The sequence below is a fragment of the Trachurus japonicus genome, chromosome 16 (assembly GCF_045865225.1).
Source record: "Trachurus japonicus isolate A0001 chromosome 16, Traja_1.0".
NCBI classification, from domain to species: Eukaryota; Metazoa; Chordata; class Actinopteri; order Carangiformes; family Carangidae; genus Trachurus; species Trachurus japonicus.
Window position 1 is genome coordinate 37,102,176 of NC_140922.1, and position 20,160 is coordinate 37,122,335.

At 40.8% G+C, this 20,160-nt stretch overlaps 1 protein-coding gene across 1 annotated transcript; it reads left to right on the forward strand.

Annotated features, from left to right (window-relative positions):
* The first annotated feature begins 4,053 nt into the window (after nt 1-4,053).
* pnp4b (purine nucleoside phosphorylase 4b) lies at nt 4,054-13,857 on the forward strand. The gene is made up of 7 exons (XM_085803207.1): nt 4,054-4,203; nt 5,713-5,888; nt 5,973-6,076; nt 6,916-7,091; nt 7,738-7,928; nt 12,431-12,510; nt 13,568-13,857. Exons 1-7 carry the CDS (start codon nt 4,181-4,183, stop codon nt 13,706-13,708), a joined length of 891 nt encoding a protein of 296 aa, XP_085659333.1. The 5' UTR covers nt 4,054-4,180; the 3' UTR covers nt 13,709-13,857.
* The last annotated feature ends 6,303 nt before the right edge of the window (nt 13,858-20,160 follow it).

The following is a 20,160-nucleotide window of genomic DNA, read 5'->3' on the forward strand; positions in this document are numbered from 1 at the left end:
GCTATTTACTGACTGACTGACTGAGCCTCTGCACCGACACCGCTCCTCCTCCTCTTCCTCCTCTTCCTCCTCCTCCTCCTCTTCCTCCTCCTCTTCCTCCTCCTCCTCTTCCTCCTCCTCTTCCTCCTCCTCCTCTTCCTCAGTCTGAGCTTTCTATATTAATATTTATATTTTTATATATTTATATATATTTATTGCTGTAACATCATTAAACCCGTGAAGAGACGGAGGAGGAAGAGGATGAGGATGATGGTGATGAAGGTGACGTTGACAGTTGGTGATAAAAATAAAATACTGCAACTCACACACACACACACACACACTGCACACTGTCAATACTATGGAAACGCAGTTTCTATGGCAACTGATGTGCTGGATTCCTGCAGAAGCGTTCCCACGGCGACACAGCCCCCCCCCCCCCTCCTCTTTCTCTCCAGCAGGACGATGGAGACGTTCTGCTGACGGAGCAGAAACAGCTTGACCTCAGCAGCAGCAGCAGAGGGATGTATACTACCATTAGTATTACTGCAGTACTACTGTAGTACTTGTACTAGTATTGCTGCCATACTACTGTAGTACTACCACTAGTCTGCTGCTGGTAGGAAACGTGCTACCTGTTTAACACCTGCAACTCACAGACAGGTAGAACAAACACTAGTGTTGTGTCATGTGGATCATTAGGGCCACGGGCCGTCGCACCGGTCCCTCAAAATTTTGCATGTAAGTCAATGGGACGGGCAGAAAAAAAAGAGCGAAAAAGAACAATCATTGGAGTTTACCGGCACTATAGGAGCCTAAATGCTATTTTTAGTTGATTAGTATTTGGATAATAATTTAAGTTTACATTTAAGAAGAGGTTGTTGTTAATTATGATAAAAATGGGTTGTTTACATTATTTACAGGTGAACAGTTAATATTAATAAGTTACTATTTAATTCATTTCACTTAAAAAGGTGTGGATGTTTAGAGGTTTAAAAAATCACGCATGTAACCTTTAATGCGGATTGATACGTGTCTGCGTGATTCACGTGAAGCAGTCAGTCAGGTCAGTCGCCATGGAGTGGAGCCACACAGTTTTTTGACCTCTGCCTTTACCTCTGCATTTGCTCAGCATTTTCTAGATATTTCGCTCTGGCCTTTTTTATTTTCATCATGCTGGATTGTATCTTGTTTTATTTTTTGGAGGGAGGAGAGCGTCAAGCTCATGGCTTCATTGATTAGGAACCTACAGGCACTTTAAACTGATGTGCACTTTAGGCCACCGTGCAATACAACTTGGTACCCATGTACTCCTGCACTTTAGCACCTTTGCACTTTATCTCTCAAACTGTCCAGGTTCCACTACTGGCCTGATTATCTGATTTGTTATCTTGTTGTCTGCTTTGTCATGTCGCGTATATAACTGTGTCCTCCTGTCACTGTACTGTTTTTATGTTTTGGGACTCTGGATGGAAATGAGCATTGCTGCTACAATCCGGCACATTTACATGTTTTTATATGTACACTGATGTGCACTGTCCCACCCAAATAACCAAAAAAAAAAATAAAGCGTCTACTGCTCAGGCATACTTTCACCTAGAGACTCCATTTAAACTTTAAACAGTAGACACAAGTCTTGTGTATTGTCGTATTATTCCACGTTTTGATAGGTCATATAGTTTTTGATCAATCCCTGATCAATGACCATGATCATTTTTGGAGAAATTATGAGATTATAATGGGTGTGTATTGGACAGAATGTTCGTGTCAGAGTGCGTGACATCATCGGTTAGAGTGGGAGAGATGCCAGAAAAACTCCAGATTTTTTCTCTTTCCACACTCGGCCCGGCCACAATTTACACTCTACACACATAATTTTTTCAGAATTTGTAAGACAAACTTGTTATCTCTCATGTCATGTGCTCAAAATATCAGAGAGACTTACAGAACTTAAACTCTGAGCCTCTAAGTGCGGCCACGTCTGTCCCTGCTCCTCATTGACTCCAATACAAATATTTTCTGAGAGAAGCAGAACGGCCTGATGTTTTAAAACTGCCAGCGTCGCCAAAATATTTACTGTAGAAACACCAAATCGTACCACATTTTTCAGTAAGTCCTTAGAGCAACGTTGATCTGTGTTTTGTTCTGATAGGAGTTACCGTTTTCTCACAGTAAGCCTAAATGTGAGACTGGTGCAGAGGCAGAAAATCACTCTTTTTCTCCACGTTTCTGTCTGTCTCAGCCTGCGGGGGCCCCTATCGCCGTGGTAACCTCTTTGATCCTCAGGCCAGAGCTCGTTAACTTCATAAACAATCCACCTGGCGCTCGTTTAAATGTTTATAAACACAGACACAGCTAAATCAGACTGACACAGGATGCAGCTACTAACTAACTATGTGTCAAGTCAGTCACACACACACACACACACACACACACACAGGTAACCTAATGTGGTTACAGCTCCTCCATATCAGTGCTTATAGAAAGATGATCATGTGTCTGTCTGATCAGTTCTGTCTTGACCTTAAGATCGTGGGTTTGATTCCCATGTTGACAGAGATGGCACAACCCGCAGTAGCTCCCGTGGCCCATTCAAAATTTCCCAGATGAAATTTTCTAGTTGTTTCTGCAAGTCTGAGCTTACAACACTACAAACAGCTCAGAATATGGCAGCTAGACTCACTCTAGATTGTTCTTATAGACCGAGTGTTGACCGAATGCATTCTTGTCTCAGGTGGCTGAAGGTTATTCATAGGTTATCCAGCAGTTTATTGTTACTTATTCACAACAAGTATCCTACAGCTCTTTCTAATCAGATTGGTTATAAAGCTGAAGTTCACCACGACAGCACCAGAGCTTCAACTCAAGGTCTACTTGCATTACCACGACCAAGAATTCAATGAAATGCACTTGCATATAGAGCCATTTCATTATGGAACTCTTCATTTAAATATTAGGACTAATCCAAGTAAAAAAGCATTTAAGAAACATGTTAAGTCACTTTTCAGACTTAAGAGTTAATCTTTCATGTTATCATTTTGAGAACTTTCTTTTTCTTTCCTTTCTTTTTATTGTAACTGGACCTGTGTATTGTTGTTTTATTTTGAACTTTTGAAAAGGATGTAGATGTATGAATGTAGAATGTGTGTTATAGGAAGGACAATACCTGACAGTCATATCCCCAGCGTTCAGGATGTGCAGCTTTTTAAATGTTGCTTAAGTTGGAATTTTATACTAAAGACGTTAGGCAATTAGTTTTAGTCAAACAAGGCATGATCTTTTCTTTTCTTTTTTTTAAATTTAGCTTTTTATTGACATTCTGCAACAAGTATGACATGTACATCCATTTCATTTTCATTATTAGTCACAGAGTATCAGCATGAATGCCCTTTTTCTAGTAGAACATAAAAAAACAAAACGTGGTTATGGTTATTGCTACACACACAGCATATTATCTAGAGTTGAACAAGTCAAAGTCAAAGTCTGGCCTGCGTGCTGTTTTATAGTCCGTCCATTTCTTCCAACGTGAAACCAACAGGTCCTTCTTGTAATTCACATTCACAGTTCATTTCTCCATCCTGCATTTTTCCATTGTGATGAATGTTGGACTCTCCTGTGAAAGACATTTTGCCTGCCACCAACACTAAACAAATGTTTGTCTCTCTTTGTCCATCCTTCAGGCACGAGTCCAAAAAAATACTTTACTTTCCAGGGGCATTTCTTGTATTGCCTTATGTATTTCCTTCTTATGTATTTCCATATTTCCTTCTTATGTATTTCCTTCCAATAAGTTTTAATAACCCCCCAAACAACATGATAATGATTTGCATTCAAAGGCATGATCTTTCCATTTGGCCGGTAAATGATTGGAGGCCACGAGCCAATGGCAGATGAGGTGAGAAGTTCATTTTATGGCCTGTGTAATAATATTAGCACAATAAATCAATGACGTGATCGTGTTCGTGTCACAATTTAATAAAAAACATCACTATCTGCCAATCAGACTCCAGTCCTCTCCTGAACTTTACAGCTCGACTGTTCGAACTGCAGAGGTCAAAGGTCACAGACGCACAGAGTCAACGACCTCCGCTCTGTTTGCAGTCTCTGAACGAGCCAATCAGAGAAGAGCACACACTCTCTCCGTCTGACTGCCACGCTGCTCCTCCTCTTCTTCCTCTTCTTCTCCTTCTTCTCCAGAACGATGCACACCAAAGGGACCTCCTGGTAAGACCCCCCCTCTCCTCTCGTTTCCATGGTTTCCACTGTTTGTGGGTCTGGGGCCACAGTTCCTCCACATGTTCCTCCTGTTTCCATCGGGGAATGGGATGTTTCACATTCTGCTGTGGTTTCAGCCAGTTACTAGGGTGAAGTTAAGTAATATGGGACATATAAGGTCTGAGGCCTTTTGCAATTAAAATATTACCAGCCAGTCACAAAAAAAAACGATTTTGAATTGTTGCCATAACACCTCTTGACAGAAAACAATCAATTTGATCAGTTGTTGGTAACCAGAAAGTTGTTGATGAAACTTTAAAGGAGACTCAGGAATAAAGTTCAAGCAAAAAGTGCAGTGGCATGCGGAATTTCATTTTTGCATAATAAGGGTTCTAGACAAAAAACAAACTATTTAAGAATCTGCAAAATTGTATTTTTATGAAGTGTTTAATAAAGTCTTATAATTTTGATTAAAATATTTGTCAAATTGTTTTTTTGTCTACTAGCATTTTTAGCACTGTCCCATATTACCAAACCGGGTTTGGTAATATGGGACAAAAAATTCAGCTGTATTGGGACACTTTATAAACTGTCAGAAGTTGCAATAAAATCATGATTTAAGCAGTTATGGTGAACAATCCTGTTGTTAGTGCTGTTGTTGGTATTTTTGTATACTTTTTTTAACCTTGCTACACATTTTTTGCCTCACACAGTTACAATAATCTCTACGCTAATAGAGGCTAGCCAAGGCTAACAATGCCTATAGGGGATTTGCAGCAGCTCAGAAACCGAGGCTGAGGTTCATTGCCAGGAATGAGCCAAAATCAACTTTTGAGAGGATTGATCATTGATTATTTGCACTGTATTTATCAATGATTATTATCTTCTATGTTTAAAAACTAAAATCAGCACATACATGTTCAAATAATAAATAATAAAACTAAATTTGGTTGAAAGTGAATGTCCCATATTACCTGAGACTTTCAGAAGGGGGAGAGAGGGTCTCAGTGAGTTTATACGTCTGTAGTTTCTAAACAATCACACTTTACAACATCATTTCACCACAGAAATATGGAAGAGATCTGTGATAAATGATACAAACATCAATGGAGTGAGTAACCACCTTTTTTTGATGGTGGTTTGTTTGGTCATTCTACCAAAAAGTGTCCCATATTACCTGACTTCACCCTAGAGAACAGAGAGACCACGGGTTCTCTGGTTCTGTTCTCTGGGTTCAGTTCTGTTCTGTTCGGTTCAAACATTTTATTTCAACGTGAGAACCTCATCGGAGCCTCGTTGATGGGTCAGATTCAGGTTTTTCCTCAACAGGCTTCACTGTGATAACGAGCAGTCGTAAACCTCAGATCTTTGAACCTCGCTTCAACTTTTTCGCTGTAAAACCTGATCCAGAATCTATGGAGATAAGAAGCCGTTAATGATCTGCAGGTTTTCTATGAACTCAATCTTAAGAAAATAACCTGACTTCTTGACCCCCCCATCTCCCTCCCCCTCCCCCAGCTGCTGCTGCTCCTTCGAGGACTACAAACTCACCACCGAGTGGCTCCTCAACCACACCAGCCACCGTCCGAAGGTGGCGGTGATCTGTGGGTCGGGACTCGGCCTCCTCGCCGACGCAGCCGCCAACAAACAGGTCTTCAGATACCAGGACATCCCCAACTTCCCCGTCAGCACAGGTGAGGGTGGAAGTAACGACCAATCAGACGAGTCCGTTCTCATCACCGGTCCCGTCTGTCTGACACCTTCTCTCCATCTCTCAGTCCAGGGACATGAGGGCTGTCTGGTGTTCGGGACCATCGAGGACACTCCCTGTGTCTTCATGCAGGGCCACTTCCACCTGTATGAGGGCTACTCCCTTTGCAAGGTAAGTCCTCCACACTGGTCCTGGTCCTGGTTCTGGTCCTGGTCCTCAGCACTGGTCCTGGTCCTGGGTCAAGACTGAAAGAACAAGATAATGGATCCAAGCAGCACCACTTAATGGATGAGAGTGTGCACTTCAACAGGTTCTGATGGAGTGCAGGGTGTGAGTGGTGAAACTGGAGATGTGGAGTGAACTATACATGACCCTTAAAACACTTTCTGCTGAGCTAGGAGCTTTGGGTACCTACAGCTGCATAAAATGGCCACAAGGCAAGAACTGAAGGAGCCACACTCCATTGCATTGGAGGCTGTGGGAGCATCTCAAATACGACTAGTGGTGTGTCCCAAATCGCGCACTTCTGCACTTACACTTAATATTTTGAGTGCATAAGTGCGTTCACACTGAGCAGTATGCGAAAATGTAGTGCGCTATGTGCACTCAAACGGCCAGAACATTGAGTGTGGATCGATGGACACTTTCCTCCCTCAACGGCCGTCGTCTTAGTGACGTAGCTGAAACACGTCACTACTTTTCAAATGGCAGCGGTTGCTTTGAGCAGCGACGGAGCTGACACCGCCGTAAATGTCTTTAAAAAACACTCATAACAACACAACAACAACACTAACACAATCGGCAAAAAGCGCTGTCAAGTGTCGGCGATAGGGCTACAACGGCCGGTTGCTATGGTTGCGATGAGCAACCATAGCAACTCATGTTTTGAGTTTTTGAGTTTATTTTACTTAAATGAAGAAGAAAAGTTTAAGTTTTAAAGTTATTGTGTTTTTTCTTCTACACACTGAGCTGTGTGAGTTGACCCGTCTGTCTGTGTGTCTGTGCGCCAGGTGACCTTCCCCGTCCGGATCTTCAAGCTGATGGGAGTGGAGACGTTGGTGGTGACCAACGCCTCCGGAGGAATCTGCCCCGACTTCAAGGTCGGTGACATCATGATCATCAAGGACCACATCAACCTGCCCGGATTCGCCGGACAGCACCCGCTGTGTGGCCCCAACGACGAGAGGTGAGACAGGACAGATGGACACATGGAGAAACAGAGAACGGGAAATGTTTGGAACTAATGCTGCGTTCAAGACGACTCGGTTGTAAAAAATGAATTGAACGGCGTCGAACTTGGAAATTACAGGTTGGAAACTCGGGTATCATCATATCCAGCTCCGACTTTCCGACTTGACGTCACAACAACATCAAAACATGGCGTCATGCCCTCGTCTTAAACGGCTAGAATTTAGACATTTGAAGTTATTTGTTGAGGTTTTAATGCATATTTTAGTGTATTATTGCAGTAGCCTATATGAAATTAAGCTGTGATTGTTGTATTGTGTGAAATTGTGTTTCCTCGTATGTGACGGAAATAAGGTTTAACTGTTATCAAGGCTGTAACATTATATGTGCACTCATCTGCAGCGTCTCCTCTCCTCCAAAATAAACATCATTTACTGCTGCATTGATGTTTCATATTCAGCGATGAGCCACAATACGACAAACTTCCTTCAGGTATCCATGGTTTTTCTCTCCCTAGTTCCTGCAGCGTGAACACAATGATGTCGGAAGTCGGAAATGTCCGAGTTGGGAATTCCAACCGAGTTGTTATGAACGCAGCATAACGCCTGTCTCCTTGTCTCCTTGTCTGTCTCCTCGTCCTCTAGGTTTGGGATCAGGTTCCCCTGCATGTCGGATGCTTACAGTAAAGACCTGAGGCGTATGGCGTTGGACGTGAGTTCGGAGCTGGGCTGCAGCGACTTCGTCAAGGAGGGTGTTTACTGCATGGTCAGCGGGCCCAACTTCGAGACCATCGCTGAGGCCCGGATGCTGCTCATCCTCGGCTGTGACTCTGTGGGTAAGGAAGAGACGGACCTCGGGAGCGTACCTATGTTCCCCGGGTCCTATGTTCCCCGATCTGGGAACATAGGACCCTCTTATTGAAAGAGAGTCCTATGTTCCCTGTTTTTCCCAAAAAGGGTCCTATGTTCCCTGGTCGCAGTACATACCGGGGAACATAGGACCCTTTTGTCAAAAAAAGGTCCTATGTTCCCTGCTGTTGCTGGTCGATGGAGTCTCCCTACTTATCTGGACTCTTTATCTATCTGGCCTGTCTAGCCTCTACCTGGTCTTTTTACTAAACTTAACCAACTCCTTTCTTCATTGCCTAAACCCAACCAATGGGACAATTAGCCTACACTTCTCACTCAAAGTCACAACTCAACTTCTCACTCAGAAATCTGAGATGTCACAACTCTACTTCCAGGTATGGAACCAAAAATTGCGAGTTCCCTGGGTCCTTTTGGGAAAAAGCGGGGAACATAGGACCCTTTTTCTAAAATAGGGTCCTATGTTCCCCAGTCCCATATGTGGCAAGGTGAAGAGGGCCCGGGCGGGGATTGAACCCACACCTCCCGGGTAAGAGTCATGCGTGCTTGCCAGTCATCCAAAGGGACATCCCCTTGGCCAAGTAGCCAGGGCACATGATCAAGTGGAGGCATAGTGACAGGAACCTCAACTGTCAAACATACAAAGTGGGGAACATAGGGCCCTGGGAACATAGGGATGACCCCCAGACCTCTGTCCTGTCTTCACTAACTGGTCATTAGGCTCACTGACAGTTAACAAGTCTTACTGAGTCAGGAGGAAGGGCAGTGATTGGCTGTTGAGAATCGTTTGGCCGTTGATCACATCCAAACACAGATTATTAAGCATCATCATCATCCCAGTGATCAACTGTTAGGGAAGTGCTACGGGGTCTTTGAGAAGTTTGTAGAGTTCAATGATGAGGATCCATGGGTTCTTCGTGAGGTTTTAGGATCTTCAAGAAGGGTCTAAACCAGTAGTCGCCAACCCTTCGATCGCGATCGACTGGTCGATCTTGGAGACTGTCCCAGTCGATCTTGATAATACCAGAAAAATGAGTTCAGAAACACATTACACTTTTTCTTTTAGCGGATGGTTGCTGCATTAAATTAGAAAAACTGTGAAAAACACACACATCAGATAGGCCCAATTGGGATGGGTGCTGGATAAAGGAGGGAATACTAGAAAAATGAAGAAAATCCTAAATTAACCAATAAGAGAACAGAGGAATGCACAATCGATCAGTGCTGCACAGAGAGTGGTTGTTATGTTGAGGGTTCTTGTCATCACCGGCTGCTCCGAGTCCGAGCAAAGTGTGGCCGGCTGCAGAATCTCAATCTGGACCGGCATCGTTTACTGTCAACGTTTCAATAGGTAGATGTTGCCTGTCACCAAGGCTGAGGTCAGGGATCTTGGGCCTAAAAAGGTTTGAGACTGATGCACTGGGGAGTAGCTGATGAGGTTAGGTCATGGTTGTCTCAGAAGACTCTGAGTTTTGGGACCGTGGGTCTAAACAGTCTTGTGGGAATCCGACACCACATTGTGGAGACTCCGAGGGAAGCAGAATGGAGTTAAGTTGATGCATCGTTTGCAAAAGTCTGTGGTCTTACCTTCATGTTCCCAGTTGGAGTATCTCTTTCTGGACGGGTCTACATCTGGACCGGTCTACATCTGGACCGGTCTACATCTGGACGGGTCTACATCTGGACCGGTCTACATCTGAGGAGAAGGAAGACTTCTTCTCCACCGTTGGACCCAGTGGGAAAGTGCCAGTATCAGCGGAGTTGGCTGTGGACAGTTCTGTCTCTGGGTTTGTCTGTGGAGGGAATTACAGTAAACGTTTTATCTTTATTTTCTTATAGGGAATGTTGATTTAACAGTTTGAAGACCAGAGTGGATTTGATTTTTTGATTTTTTAACTGACAGACATTGATAACTGGGAAATCTTTGAGTTAGTAATTTTTCAGTTTGGTCACTAAATACATGGTTGAAGATTTCAGTTGTTGTTTGGGTTATTTGAGGCGTATGATCCAAGTTCCTTCCTACAAAGTTTAACAATAACAGCAGCGGGAACTTTTGAGAGTTCTTTGGTAATGTGTGTGAAAACAGACATCCTGGTTCATTGTGGACAGGATGGGATTTTGAAAAAATTCTAGGATTCATTGAAACGTGTTCTTTGACAGTGTTCTAGGTTCGCTGAGGATGAAGTTTTCTGATGAGGCTCCCGGACATGTCTTCATTGAAGATGTTAAAAGGCCTTTTGAGACATTTCTGGATGACATTTGATGGTTCTCTGAGGAGGCTGTAGAGATCTCTTACATTCCAGAAGTATTGATCCAGATGTGTGATCGATGAGGAGGAAGGGGTTCTTGATAAATGTCCTAGTGGACTTTTTGAGTCTTTGAAAAGGGTTGAAAGTCCATGAGGAGTTACAGTAATAGCGGTCATGGAGAAGGTTGGAGTTTCAAGACATTTCACAGCTTCTCTGGCTTCTTGAGGAAGTTCTACAGCCTTCTATCCACAAGTTTCCCAACGTCATCTATGGTCAAACCCGGAAGCCAGTTTTGCCGGTTTGGTGGAATTGTACGTTTACGTTTCCATGGTTTTCAGTCGTTGTCATAGTTGCGGTAAACGCATGGATCTATTAACGCTGGCTTTTAACATGGATGTCAGTCTGTGTGATATCCACTGTTAAAAGCTGCTGTGATGATCCATGTGTTTTACAGATTTATATTGAAAAAAAAAAAAAAAAATCCATGCATTTACCGTGACTACAGAAACCATGGAAACGTAAACATACAATTCCACCGGAAGAGCAAAACCGGCAAAACAGGCTACGTTTTTGACGTTCGGAAAAAGGTGGATAAAGAAAGTTGTTGGTTTTTATCTGGGGTTTATCTAGTTGCAGCGATGGTTGAGTTAAAGCAGCGATGGTTGAGTTAATTAAAGCAGCGATGGTTGAGTTAAAGCAGCAGAATGGTTGAGTTAAAGCAGCAGAATGGTTGAGTTAAAGCAGCAGATGGTTGAGTTAAAGCAGCAGAATGGTTGAGTTAAAGCAGCGATGGTTGAGTTAAAGCAGCAGAATGGTTGAGTTAAAGCAGCAGAATGGTTGAGTTAAAGCAGCGATGGTTGAGTTAAAGCAGCAGATGGTTGAGTTAAAGCAGCAGAATGGTTGAGTTAAAGCAGCAGAATGGTTGAGTTAAAGCAGCAGAATGGTTGAGTTAAAGCAGCAGATGGTTGAGTTAAAGCAGCAGATGGTTGAGTTAAAGCAGCAGAATGGTTGAGTTAAAGCAGCAGAATGGTTGAGTTAAAGCAGCAGAATGGTTGAGTTAAAGCAGCGATGGTTGAGTTAAAGCAGCAGATGGTTGAGTTAAAGCAGCAGAATGGTTGAGTTAAAGCAGCGATGGTTGAGTTAAAGCAGCAGAATGGTTGAGTTAAAGCAGCAGAATGGTTGAGTTAAAGCAGCAGAATGGTTGAGTTAAAGCAGATGGTTGAGTTAAAGCAGCAGAATGGTTGAGTTAAAGCAGATGGTTGAGTTAAAGCAGCAGAATGGTTGAGTTAAAGCAGCAGAATGGTTGAGTTAAAGCAGCGATGGTTGAGTTAAAGCAGCAGAATGGTTGAGTTAAAGCAGCAGAATGGTTGAGTTAAAGCAGCAGAATGGTTGAGTTAAAGCAGCGATGGTTGAGTTAAAGCAGCAGAATGGTTGAGTTAAAGCAGCAGAATGGTTGAGTTAAAGCAGCGATGGTTGAGTTAAAGCAGCAGAATGGTTGAGTTAAAGCAGCAGAATGGTTGAGTTAAAGCAGATGGTTGAGTTAAAGCAGCAGAATGGTTGAGTTAAAGCAGCAGAATGGTTGAGTTAAAGCAGCAGAATGGTTGAGTTAAAGCAGCGATGGTTGAGTTAAAGCAGCAGAATGGTTGAGTTAAAGCAGCAGAATGGTTGAGTTAAAGCAGCGATGGTTGAGTTAAAGCAGCAGAATGGTTGAGTTAAAGCAGCAGAATGGTTGAGTTAAAGCAGCGATGGTTGAGTTAAAGCAGCAGAATGGTTGAGTTAAAGCAGCAGAATGGTTGAGTTAAAGCAGCAGAATGGTTGAGTTAAAGCAGCAGAATGGTTGAGTTAAAGCAGCAGATGGTTGAGTTAAAGCAGCAGAATGGTTGAGTTAAAGCAGCAGAATGGTTGAGTTAAAGCAGCGATGGTTGAGTTAAAGCAGCAGAATGGTTGAGTTAAAGCAGATGGTTGAGTTAAAGCAGCAGAATGGTTGAGTTAAAGCAGCAGAATGGTTGAGTTGAAGCAGCAGAATGGTTGAGTTAAAGCAGATGGTTGAGTTAAAGCAGATGGTTGAGTTAAAGCAGCAGAATGGTTGAGTTAAAGCAGCAGAATGGTTGAGTTAAAGCAGATGGTTGAGTTAAAGCAGCAGAATGGTTGAGTTAAAGCAGCAGAATGATCAACAGGTCACTATGAGTCCAAACACCAGATAACGTTCTTCTCCTCCTCAGGTATGAGCACCGTTCCCGAGGTGACGGTGGCAAAACACTGTGGACTCAGAGTTTTTGGTTTGTCCCTCATCACCAACATGGTCAGTCCTCTAACACACACACACACACACACACACACACACACACACACACATCTGAGCATCAAACGTATGTGTTTATTTATTGGTTTATTTGGGTGGGACAATGCACATTAATAGACATATAAAAACATGTAAATGTGCCGGATTGTAGCAGCTAGTGCTAGTTTCCATCCGGATTGTAGCAGCTAGTGCTAGTTTCCATCGGGATCGAGTCCCAAAACATAAAAACAGTACAGTGTCAGAACAACAACAACATAGTATTATAAAAAAAACGTTATGCAGACAACAACACACAACTTTAAACAATAATATAAAACATTGACATTTTGACAACACTTCCATTGGTAGGGGGACCTAAAGAGTTTCTGAGAGATAAAGTGACAAGTGCTAGAGTGCACACTGCAAAAATTCAAAATCTTACCAAGAATATTTGGCCTATTTCTAGTCAAAATGTCGTTTCTAGTCAAAATAAATCTCATTCTACTTAAAATAAGACTCATCACATTAAAAAGCAGCTTGTTTTTAGACACTTTTTACTTTTTTCAAGCAAATTTTCCACTTGAAATAAGTAGAAAAATCTGATAGTGGATCAAGTTTTTCTTTCTTATTACAAGCACAAAAAACTTGCTTTCACTGGCAGATTTTTCTACTTATTTCAAGTGAAAAATTTGTTTGAAACAAGTGAAAATGATCTAAAAACAAGTTCATTTTTAGGTGATGAGTCTTATTTTAAGTGGAAAGAGATTAGTTTTGACTAGAAATGACATTTTGACTAAAGATTAGACAAATATTCTTGGTAAGATTTTGAGTTTTTGCAGTGCAGGAGTGCATCATGGGTACCCAGTTGTATTGCACGGTGCCCTAAAGTGCACATCAGTTCAAGTGCCAGATTGTGTTGCACTATGCCCGTACACACAGTTGCACAAGCAGGATTGTGTAGAGAGAGATGTGATACATAATTGTGATTATGTAAATACTACTTACTATAGAACCAAAAAAAAGACGTACACAGTGAAATAAGATTGTCCCTGACGTGGTTGTGTGTGTGGCGCTGCAGGTGTCTCTGGACTACAGCCGCGAGGAGAAGGTCAACCACGAGGAGGTTCTTCAGATCAGCAAGATGAGAGCAGAGGTCCTGCAGAAGATGGTGACCACGCTGCTCAGTCGCTGCCAGCAGCAAGGAATCAACACACACTGAGTCTAAGGCATCAACACACACTGAGGCCACGGCATCAACACACACTGAGTCCACACAGCATCATGCAGCATCACGCAGCATCGCCTGAGTCCAGCCTGTAGGAGGCAGCATAGGCGCCAGTTCACAATAAACACTCAGTCAAGCATCAACCTGTCTCCTGTCAATCATTTACACTGCAAAAACTCTACATCTCACCAAGAATATTTGTCTCATTTCTAGTCAAAACAAATCCTATTCTACTTTTAATATGAGACTTTTTCATAACCAAATAGAAACTCCTCGTTGTCCCTTTAAAATGGGATTCATCACATAGTCTGGGACTTGTTTTGGACTCACATCACTATGACTGATGATCCTACAGCTTGAACACCTTTTTCTGAGTGTATCCAACATGTATGTATCCACCTGTTGTATGTTTATGTTTTCCAGCTATGTGAATGCATCAATATGTCCCCTATACATCATTACATCATCGCATCATTTATATCATTTACATCGTTGATGTGGTATTCTTATTTTATTTTTGTTTTTCTATGCCAATGACACCACATGTAACGTGCATAAGATGTCTGAAAATGTAAAATGTTCTACTGTCATACACCAGAGATAAAAGAAATAAAAACTTGAATTACAAAAAAAAAGATTCCTCACATAAAAAGCAGCTTGTTTTGAGACACGTTTTACTTCTTTCAAGCAGATTTTCACTTTCTTATTACAAACACAAAAAACTTGCTTTCACTGGCAGATTTTTCTACTAATTTCAAGTGTAAATTAGTTTGAAACAAGTGAAAATGATCTAAAAACAAGTTCATTTTTAGGCGATGAGTCTAATTTTAAGTGAAAAGAGTTTAGTTTTGACTAGAAATGAGACGAATATTCTTGGAAAGATTTGGAAGAGTTTTTGCAGTGTAGTAGTTCTGGACCAGAAAAGAAGAAACTGATCAGTATTAATCTGAGTTACTCTTCATGGTTTTTTAAGTATTTTCAGAATCAAACAGAAGCTGTGTATTTCACACATTGAGCCCAGTGGTTAGACACCTCCCACCAAGCAGTGATCGCCGGTTTGACTCCAGGTTTAAATGATGAATTCACACCAAAGGTTTAAATAACAGACACTGAACTGAGCTGCTGCTGACCAGAAGCCTGACGAGGAACAGATGTTGGAAGGAAACCTGTCTAACAACGACCAGGGATAGAAACAGCAGTTTATTGATGAGTGGTGTGTTTGTGAATGTTGCTGTCAGAATAATAAAGTACCGCTGAAGCTGTAGAGCTGCAGCTCTGGACCAAAACAAGAAGAAACTGTTCAGTATTAATCAAACAGAAGCTGTTTATTTCACACATTGAGTTCACATCTTCTCTTGTTTTACAAGATTAATGTTTTTGTGCATTGTCCCTGTTTTAAATAAATAAATTCCAATTCTTATTCCTATTGAGCCCAGTGGTTAGACACCTCCCACCAAGCAGTGATCGCCGGTTTGACTCCACCCAAGACGATCTTTACTGTGCCATTCCTCCAGTTTAACTTCAGTTTGCTATTAAATGAGGTTTAAATGATGAATTCACACCAAAGGTTTAAACCTAAATCACAGACACTGAGCTGCTGCTGCTGATCCTGACCAGAAGCCTGACGAGGAACAGATGTTGGAAGGAAACCTGTCTTACAACAACCAGGGATGAAATCAGCAGTTTATTGATGAGTGGTGTGTTTGTGAATGTTGCTGTCAGAATAATAAAGTAGAGAATCTCTTCCAGCTTTGACTGAAGCTCCACCTCCCAACACAGGTCAAAGGTCACTAATTAATACAGTTAATCAGCATTAGGTTTAATTAGAGCAGTGTAACAGAGAGTAAGGACAGCATCGGTCCAATGGCAGCGCCTCCTGGTGGAGGAATAAAGAACTGACATCTCTGCATTGTTGGTGAATGAGCAGTGTGGTGTTTTCAATAATTTAAGGACATTTATAGATCACCCACGTTAATAGCATCATTGAGGATCCTTTACAGATAAACATTAACACATAGGAGAGTAAAAAAAAACAGTTGTCTACATGAATGTTTCAATCTACATTTTGTAATAAACAAATTCTAAGTGTAATCTGATATGACCAAGACACCTAAAAACAAAAACACGGCCGTTTTCATCAATTTACCAGCAAGTGGGCAACACACATACATTGGAGTGAATGGGTTTTCTGGGCTCTTTTGCAATACCCATATCCTGCCACTAGGGGCGCAAAACCCTTAAACCCTTAAACCCTTAAACCCTTAAACCCTTAAACCCTTAAACCCTTAAACACCTAAACTCTTAAACCCTTAGACCCTTAAACCCTTAAACACCTAAACTCTTAAACCCTTAACCCCTTAAAGCCTTAAAGCCTTAAAGCCTTAAACCCTTAAACCCTTAAACACCTAAACTCTTAAACCCTTAACCCCTTAAACCCTTAACCTCTTAAACCCTTATTACCACGGGAGTCAATGGAGGTGTTGTTACTCTCTTTTACAGCTCTTTAGGTTTAATCAGTTGTTTCTGTGATGAACTCATCAACACTAAGATGTTAAACATCAAACACAACCAGGGGGCGGTGCCGTGTGGCGCAGTGGTTAAAGCAGCCGCCCCATGTAGAGGCTACAGTCCTCAACGCAGGCGTCCCCGGTTCGAATCCTGCATCGGGCAGCCCTTTCCCTCTCTCTGCCTTCCCCTTTCCTGTCTATCTCACTATGAGCTATGAGTAGTAAACCTCCCTTCATAATAAAGCCCTTTCACAATAAAGCTCCTTCTTAGTAAAGCTCCTTCACAATAAAGCACCTTCACAATAAAGCTCCTTCACAATAAAGCCCTTTCATAATAAAGGCCCTTTCACAATAAAGCTCCTTCATAATAAAGCTCCTTCATAATAAAGCTCCTTCACAATAAAGCTCCTACACAATAAAGCTCCTTCATAATAAAGCCCTTTCATAATAAAGCTCCTTCTTAGTAAAGCTCCTTCACAATAAAGCACCTTCACAATAAAGCTCCTTCACAATAAAGCCCTTTCATAATAAAGGCCCTTTCACAATAAAGCTCCTTCATAATAAAGCTCCTTCATAATAAAGCTCCTTCACAATAAAGCTCCTACACAATAAAGCTCCTTCATAATAAAGCCCTTTCATAATAAAGCTCCTTCACAATAAAGCTCCTTCACAGTAAAGCTCCTTCACAATAAAGCTCCTTCACAGTAAAGCTCCTTCACAATAAAGCTCCTTCACAGTAAAGCTCCTTCACAATAAAGCTCCTTTCACAATAAAGGCCCTTTCACAATAAAGCCCCTTCACAATAAAGGCCCTTTCACAATAAAGCTCCTTCACAATAAAGGCCCTTTCACAATAAAGCTCCTTCACAATAAAGGCCCTTTCACAATAAAGCCCCTTCACAATAAAGGCCCTTTCACAATAAAGCTCCTTCACAATAAAGGCCCTTTCACAATAAAGCTCCTTCACAATAAAAGCCCTTTCACAATAAAGCTCCTTCACAATAAAGCTCCTTCACAATAAAAGCTCCTTCACAATAAAGTTCCTTCACAGTAAAAGCCCCTGTCACAATAAAAGCTCCTTTACAATAAAGCTCCTTCACAGTAAAGTTCCTTCACAATAAAGCCCCTTCACAATAAAGGCCCTTTCACAATAAAGCTCCTTCACAATAAAGGCCCTTTCACAATAAAGCTCCTTCACAATAAAAGCCCTTTCACAATAAAGCTCCTTCACAATAAAAGCTCCTTCACAATAAAGTTCCTTCACAATAAAGCTCCTTCACAATAAAGCTCCTTCACAGTAAAGCTCCTTCACAATAAAAGCTCCTTCACAATAAAGCCCTTTCACAATAAAGCTCCTTCACAATAAAGCCCTTTCACAATAAAGCTCCTTCACAATAAAGCCCTTTCACAATAAAGCCCTTTCACAATAAAGCTCCTTAACAATAAAGCCCTTTCACAATAAAGCCCTTTCACAATAAAGCTCCTTCACAATAAAGCCCTTTCACAATAAAGCTCCTTCACAATAAAGCTCCTTCACAGTAAAAGCTCACAATACTGTTCTATAGTAGTACTACACAAGCAATTAAAGTACTTAGGGATATTTGTAGATCATACAACCACCATCTTTCTTTCTCTGTCTTTTTCTTTCTTTCTTTCTTTCTTTCTTTCTTTCTTTCTTTCTTTCTTTCTTTCTTTCTTTCTTTCTTTCTTTCTTTCTGTCTTTTTACTTCTTTCTTTCCGTCTACCCCTCTCTATCTCTTTCTATCTACCTCTTTCTATCTATCATACCCCTCTTTCTGTCTCTTTTTCTTCTTTCTTTCTTCTACCCCCTTTCTATGTCTTTTACTTCTCTCTTTCTTTATTTCTACCCCTCTCTTTGCCTTTTCTTTCTTTCTTTCTTTCTTTCTTTCTTTCTTTCTTTCTTTCTTTCTATCTATCTCTCTCTGGCTTTTTACTTTTTTCTTTCTACCCCTCTCTATCTCTATCTATCTACCACTTTCTATCTATCATCCTCCTCTCTGTCTCTTTTTCTTCCTTCTTTCTTCTACTCCCTTTCTCTGTCTTCTTTCTTTCTTTCTTCTTTCTCCCATAGAAAGACATTCATCTCTCACCCTTCAAGCTTTTAGCTTTAAAACATTTCCTCAGCAGTTTCTTCATCTAACTCAGCATTGTTTCAACATGGTACTGTCCCTTTAAGACCCTTAAAAAGTGTAAAAAAAAAGTCTTTTCATGACTTTATAAAGTCTTAAATTTTGAAGGTATATTTTCTGAATTAGCTGTCCAAGAGTTTAAGTCTTAAACATTGTAAAAGTGAATTTATTCATTTTATTAAAAACAAAGATGAACCGGTTCATGAAAAAGAAAAGATGAACTAGAGAATTCATTTCCTGAAGGAAGTCCGGGTGAATGCTGAATGCTGGAAGCTGAATAAGTTGTTGAAACGAAGCTGAATTAAGCATCAAATGATGAATAAGACCAGGACTTCCCTCTATTACAGTTTTTCTCAAGTCTTTCCAAGAATATTTGTCTTATTTCTTGTCAAAATGTCTAATTTCTAGTCAAAACTAATCTCTTTCCCCTTAAAATAAGACTCATCACCTAAAAATGAACTTGTTTTTAGATCATTTTCACTTGTTTCAAACTAATTTTCACTTGAAATAAGTAGAAAAATCTGCCAGTGAAAACAGTAAGTTTTTTGTGTTTGTAATAAGAAAGAAAAACTTGTTCCACTATCAGATTTTTCTACTTATTTCAAGTGAAAATCTGCTTGAAAGAAGTAAAAAGTGTCTAAAAACAAGCTGCTTTTAATGTGATGAGTCTGATTTTAAGTAGAATGAGATTAGTTTTGACTAGAAATGAGACAAATATTCTTGGTCTGATTTAGAGTTTTTGCAGTGTAGTTGTTCGATCTTCACATCGTTGTGTTACTTCACATCAACAAGCAGTTTCTCATTTCTTGAGGGAGGATGTTGTTATTATGGGATGTAAAGCCCTTTGAGACAAACTGGTGGTAACAACGGGCTATTCTAATAAAACTGCCTTGCCTATATGCCAGTGCCTAAATTGTTAATATAAAGGGTGAATAAGATTAAATGGACCCTTGAGGAACCCCTTTAGTCTAATTAATCTGTCATTTAAATTATTCTTAAACCAATTACTAGATTTCTTATCTAAACCAAGGGTTTCAAGGTGATTAAAAAGCAACGAGATAGATATTGCATTTCCTGCATTTCCAGAATGCATTTCCTGATGGAAATACGTGTGAAAGCTGGAAGCTGGAAGCTGAATGAGCTGAATAAGTTGTTGAAACGATGCTGAATTAAGTGAATAAGTTGTTGAATCAGTCTTTAAAAGATGAAACAACATCTGAAGAGTGAAACTAAAACATGTAAGAAGGAGGCTGTGGGGAAATGGATGGAAATTACTGGAATTGTTGAAGATCAGTATGAAGAAATTGATAGGCTAAAGTCGACTCAAAATATATTTAAAACGGACGGCTTGAAAACATTGTTGAAATTTTCATTTTCAACATTTCCATATTTCCTACATTCTGTGACATAAACTGTAAACTGTTTTCTTGTGTGTAACAACATCTCTGTCCTGGGTGATGATCCCTCCTCTGTTGCTCACCCTGAGCTTTCTCCTGGTTTTCCCTGTTAAAAGGGTTTTCCATGGAGTTTTTCCTCAGTGGATGTGAGGGTCTAAGGACAGAGGATGTTGTTATGATGGGATGTAAAGCCCTTTGAGACAAACTGTTTGTAAAAACGGGCTATACTAATAAAACTGCCTTGCCTTGCCTGAAACATGACTAAAATAGATGAAACAACATCTGAAGAGTGAAACTAAAACATGTACGAAGGAGGCTGTATGAAATGGATGGAAATGACTGGAATTGTTAAGAAATTGAAATTCTGAAGTTTACTCAAATATATTTAAAACG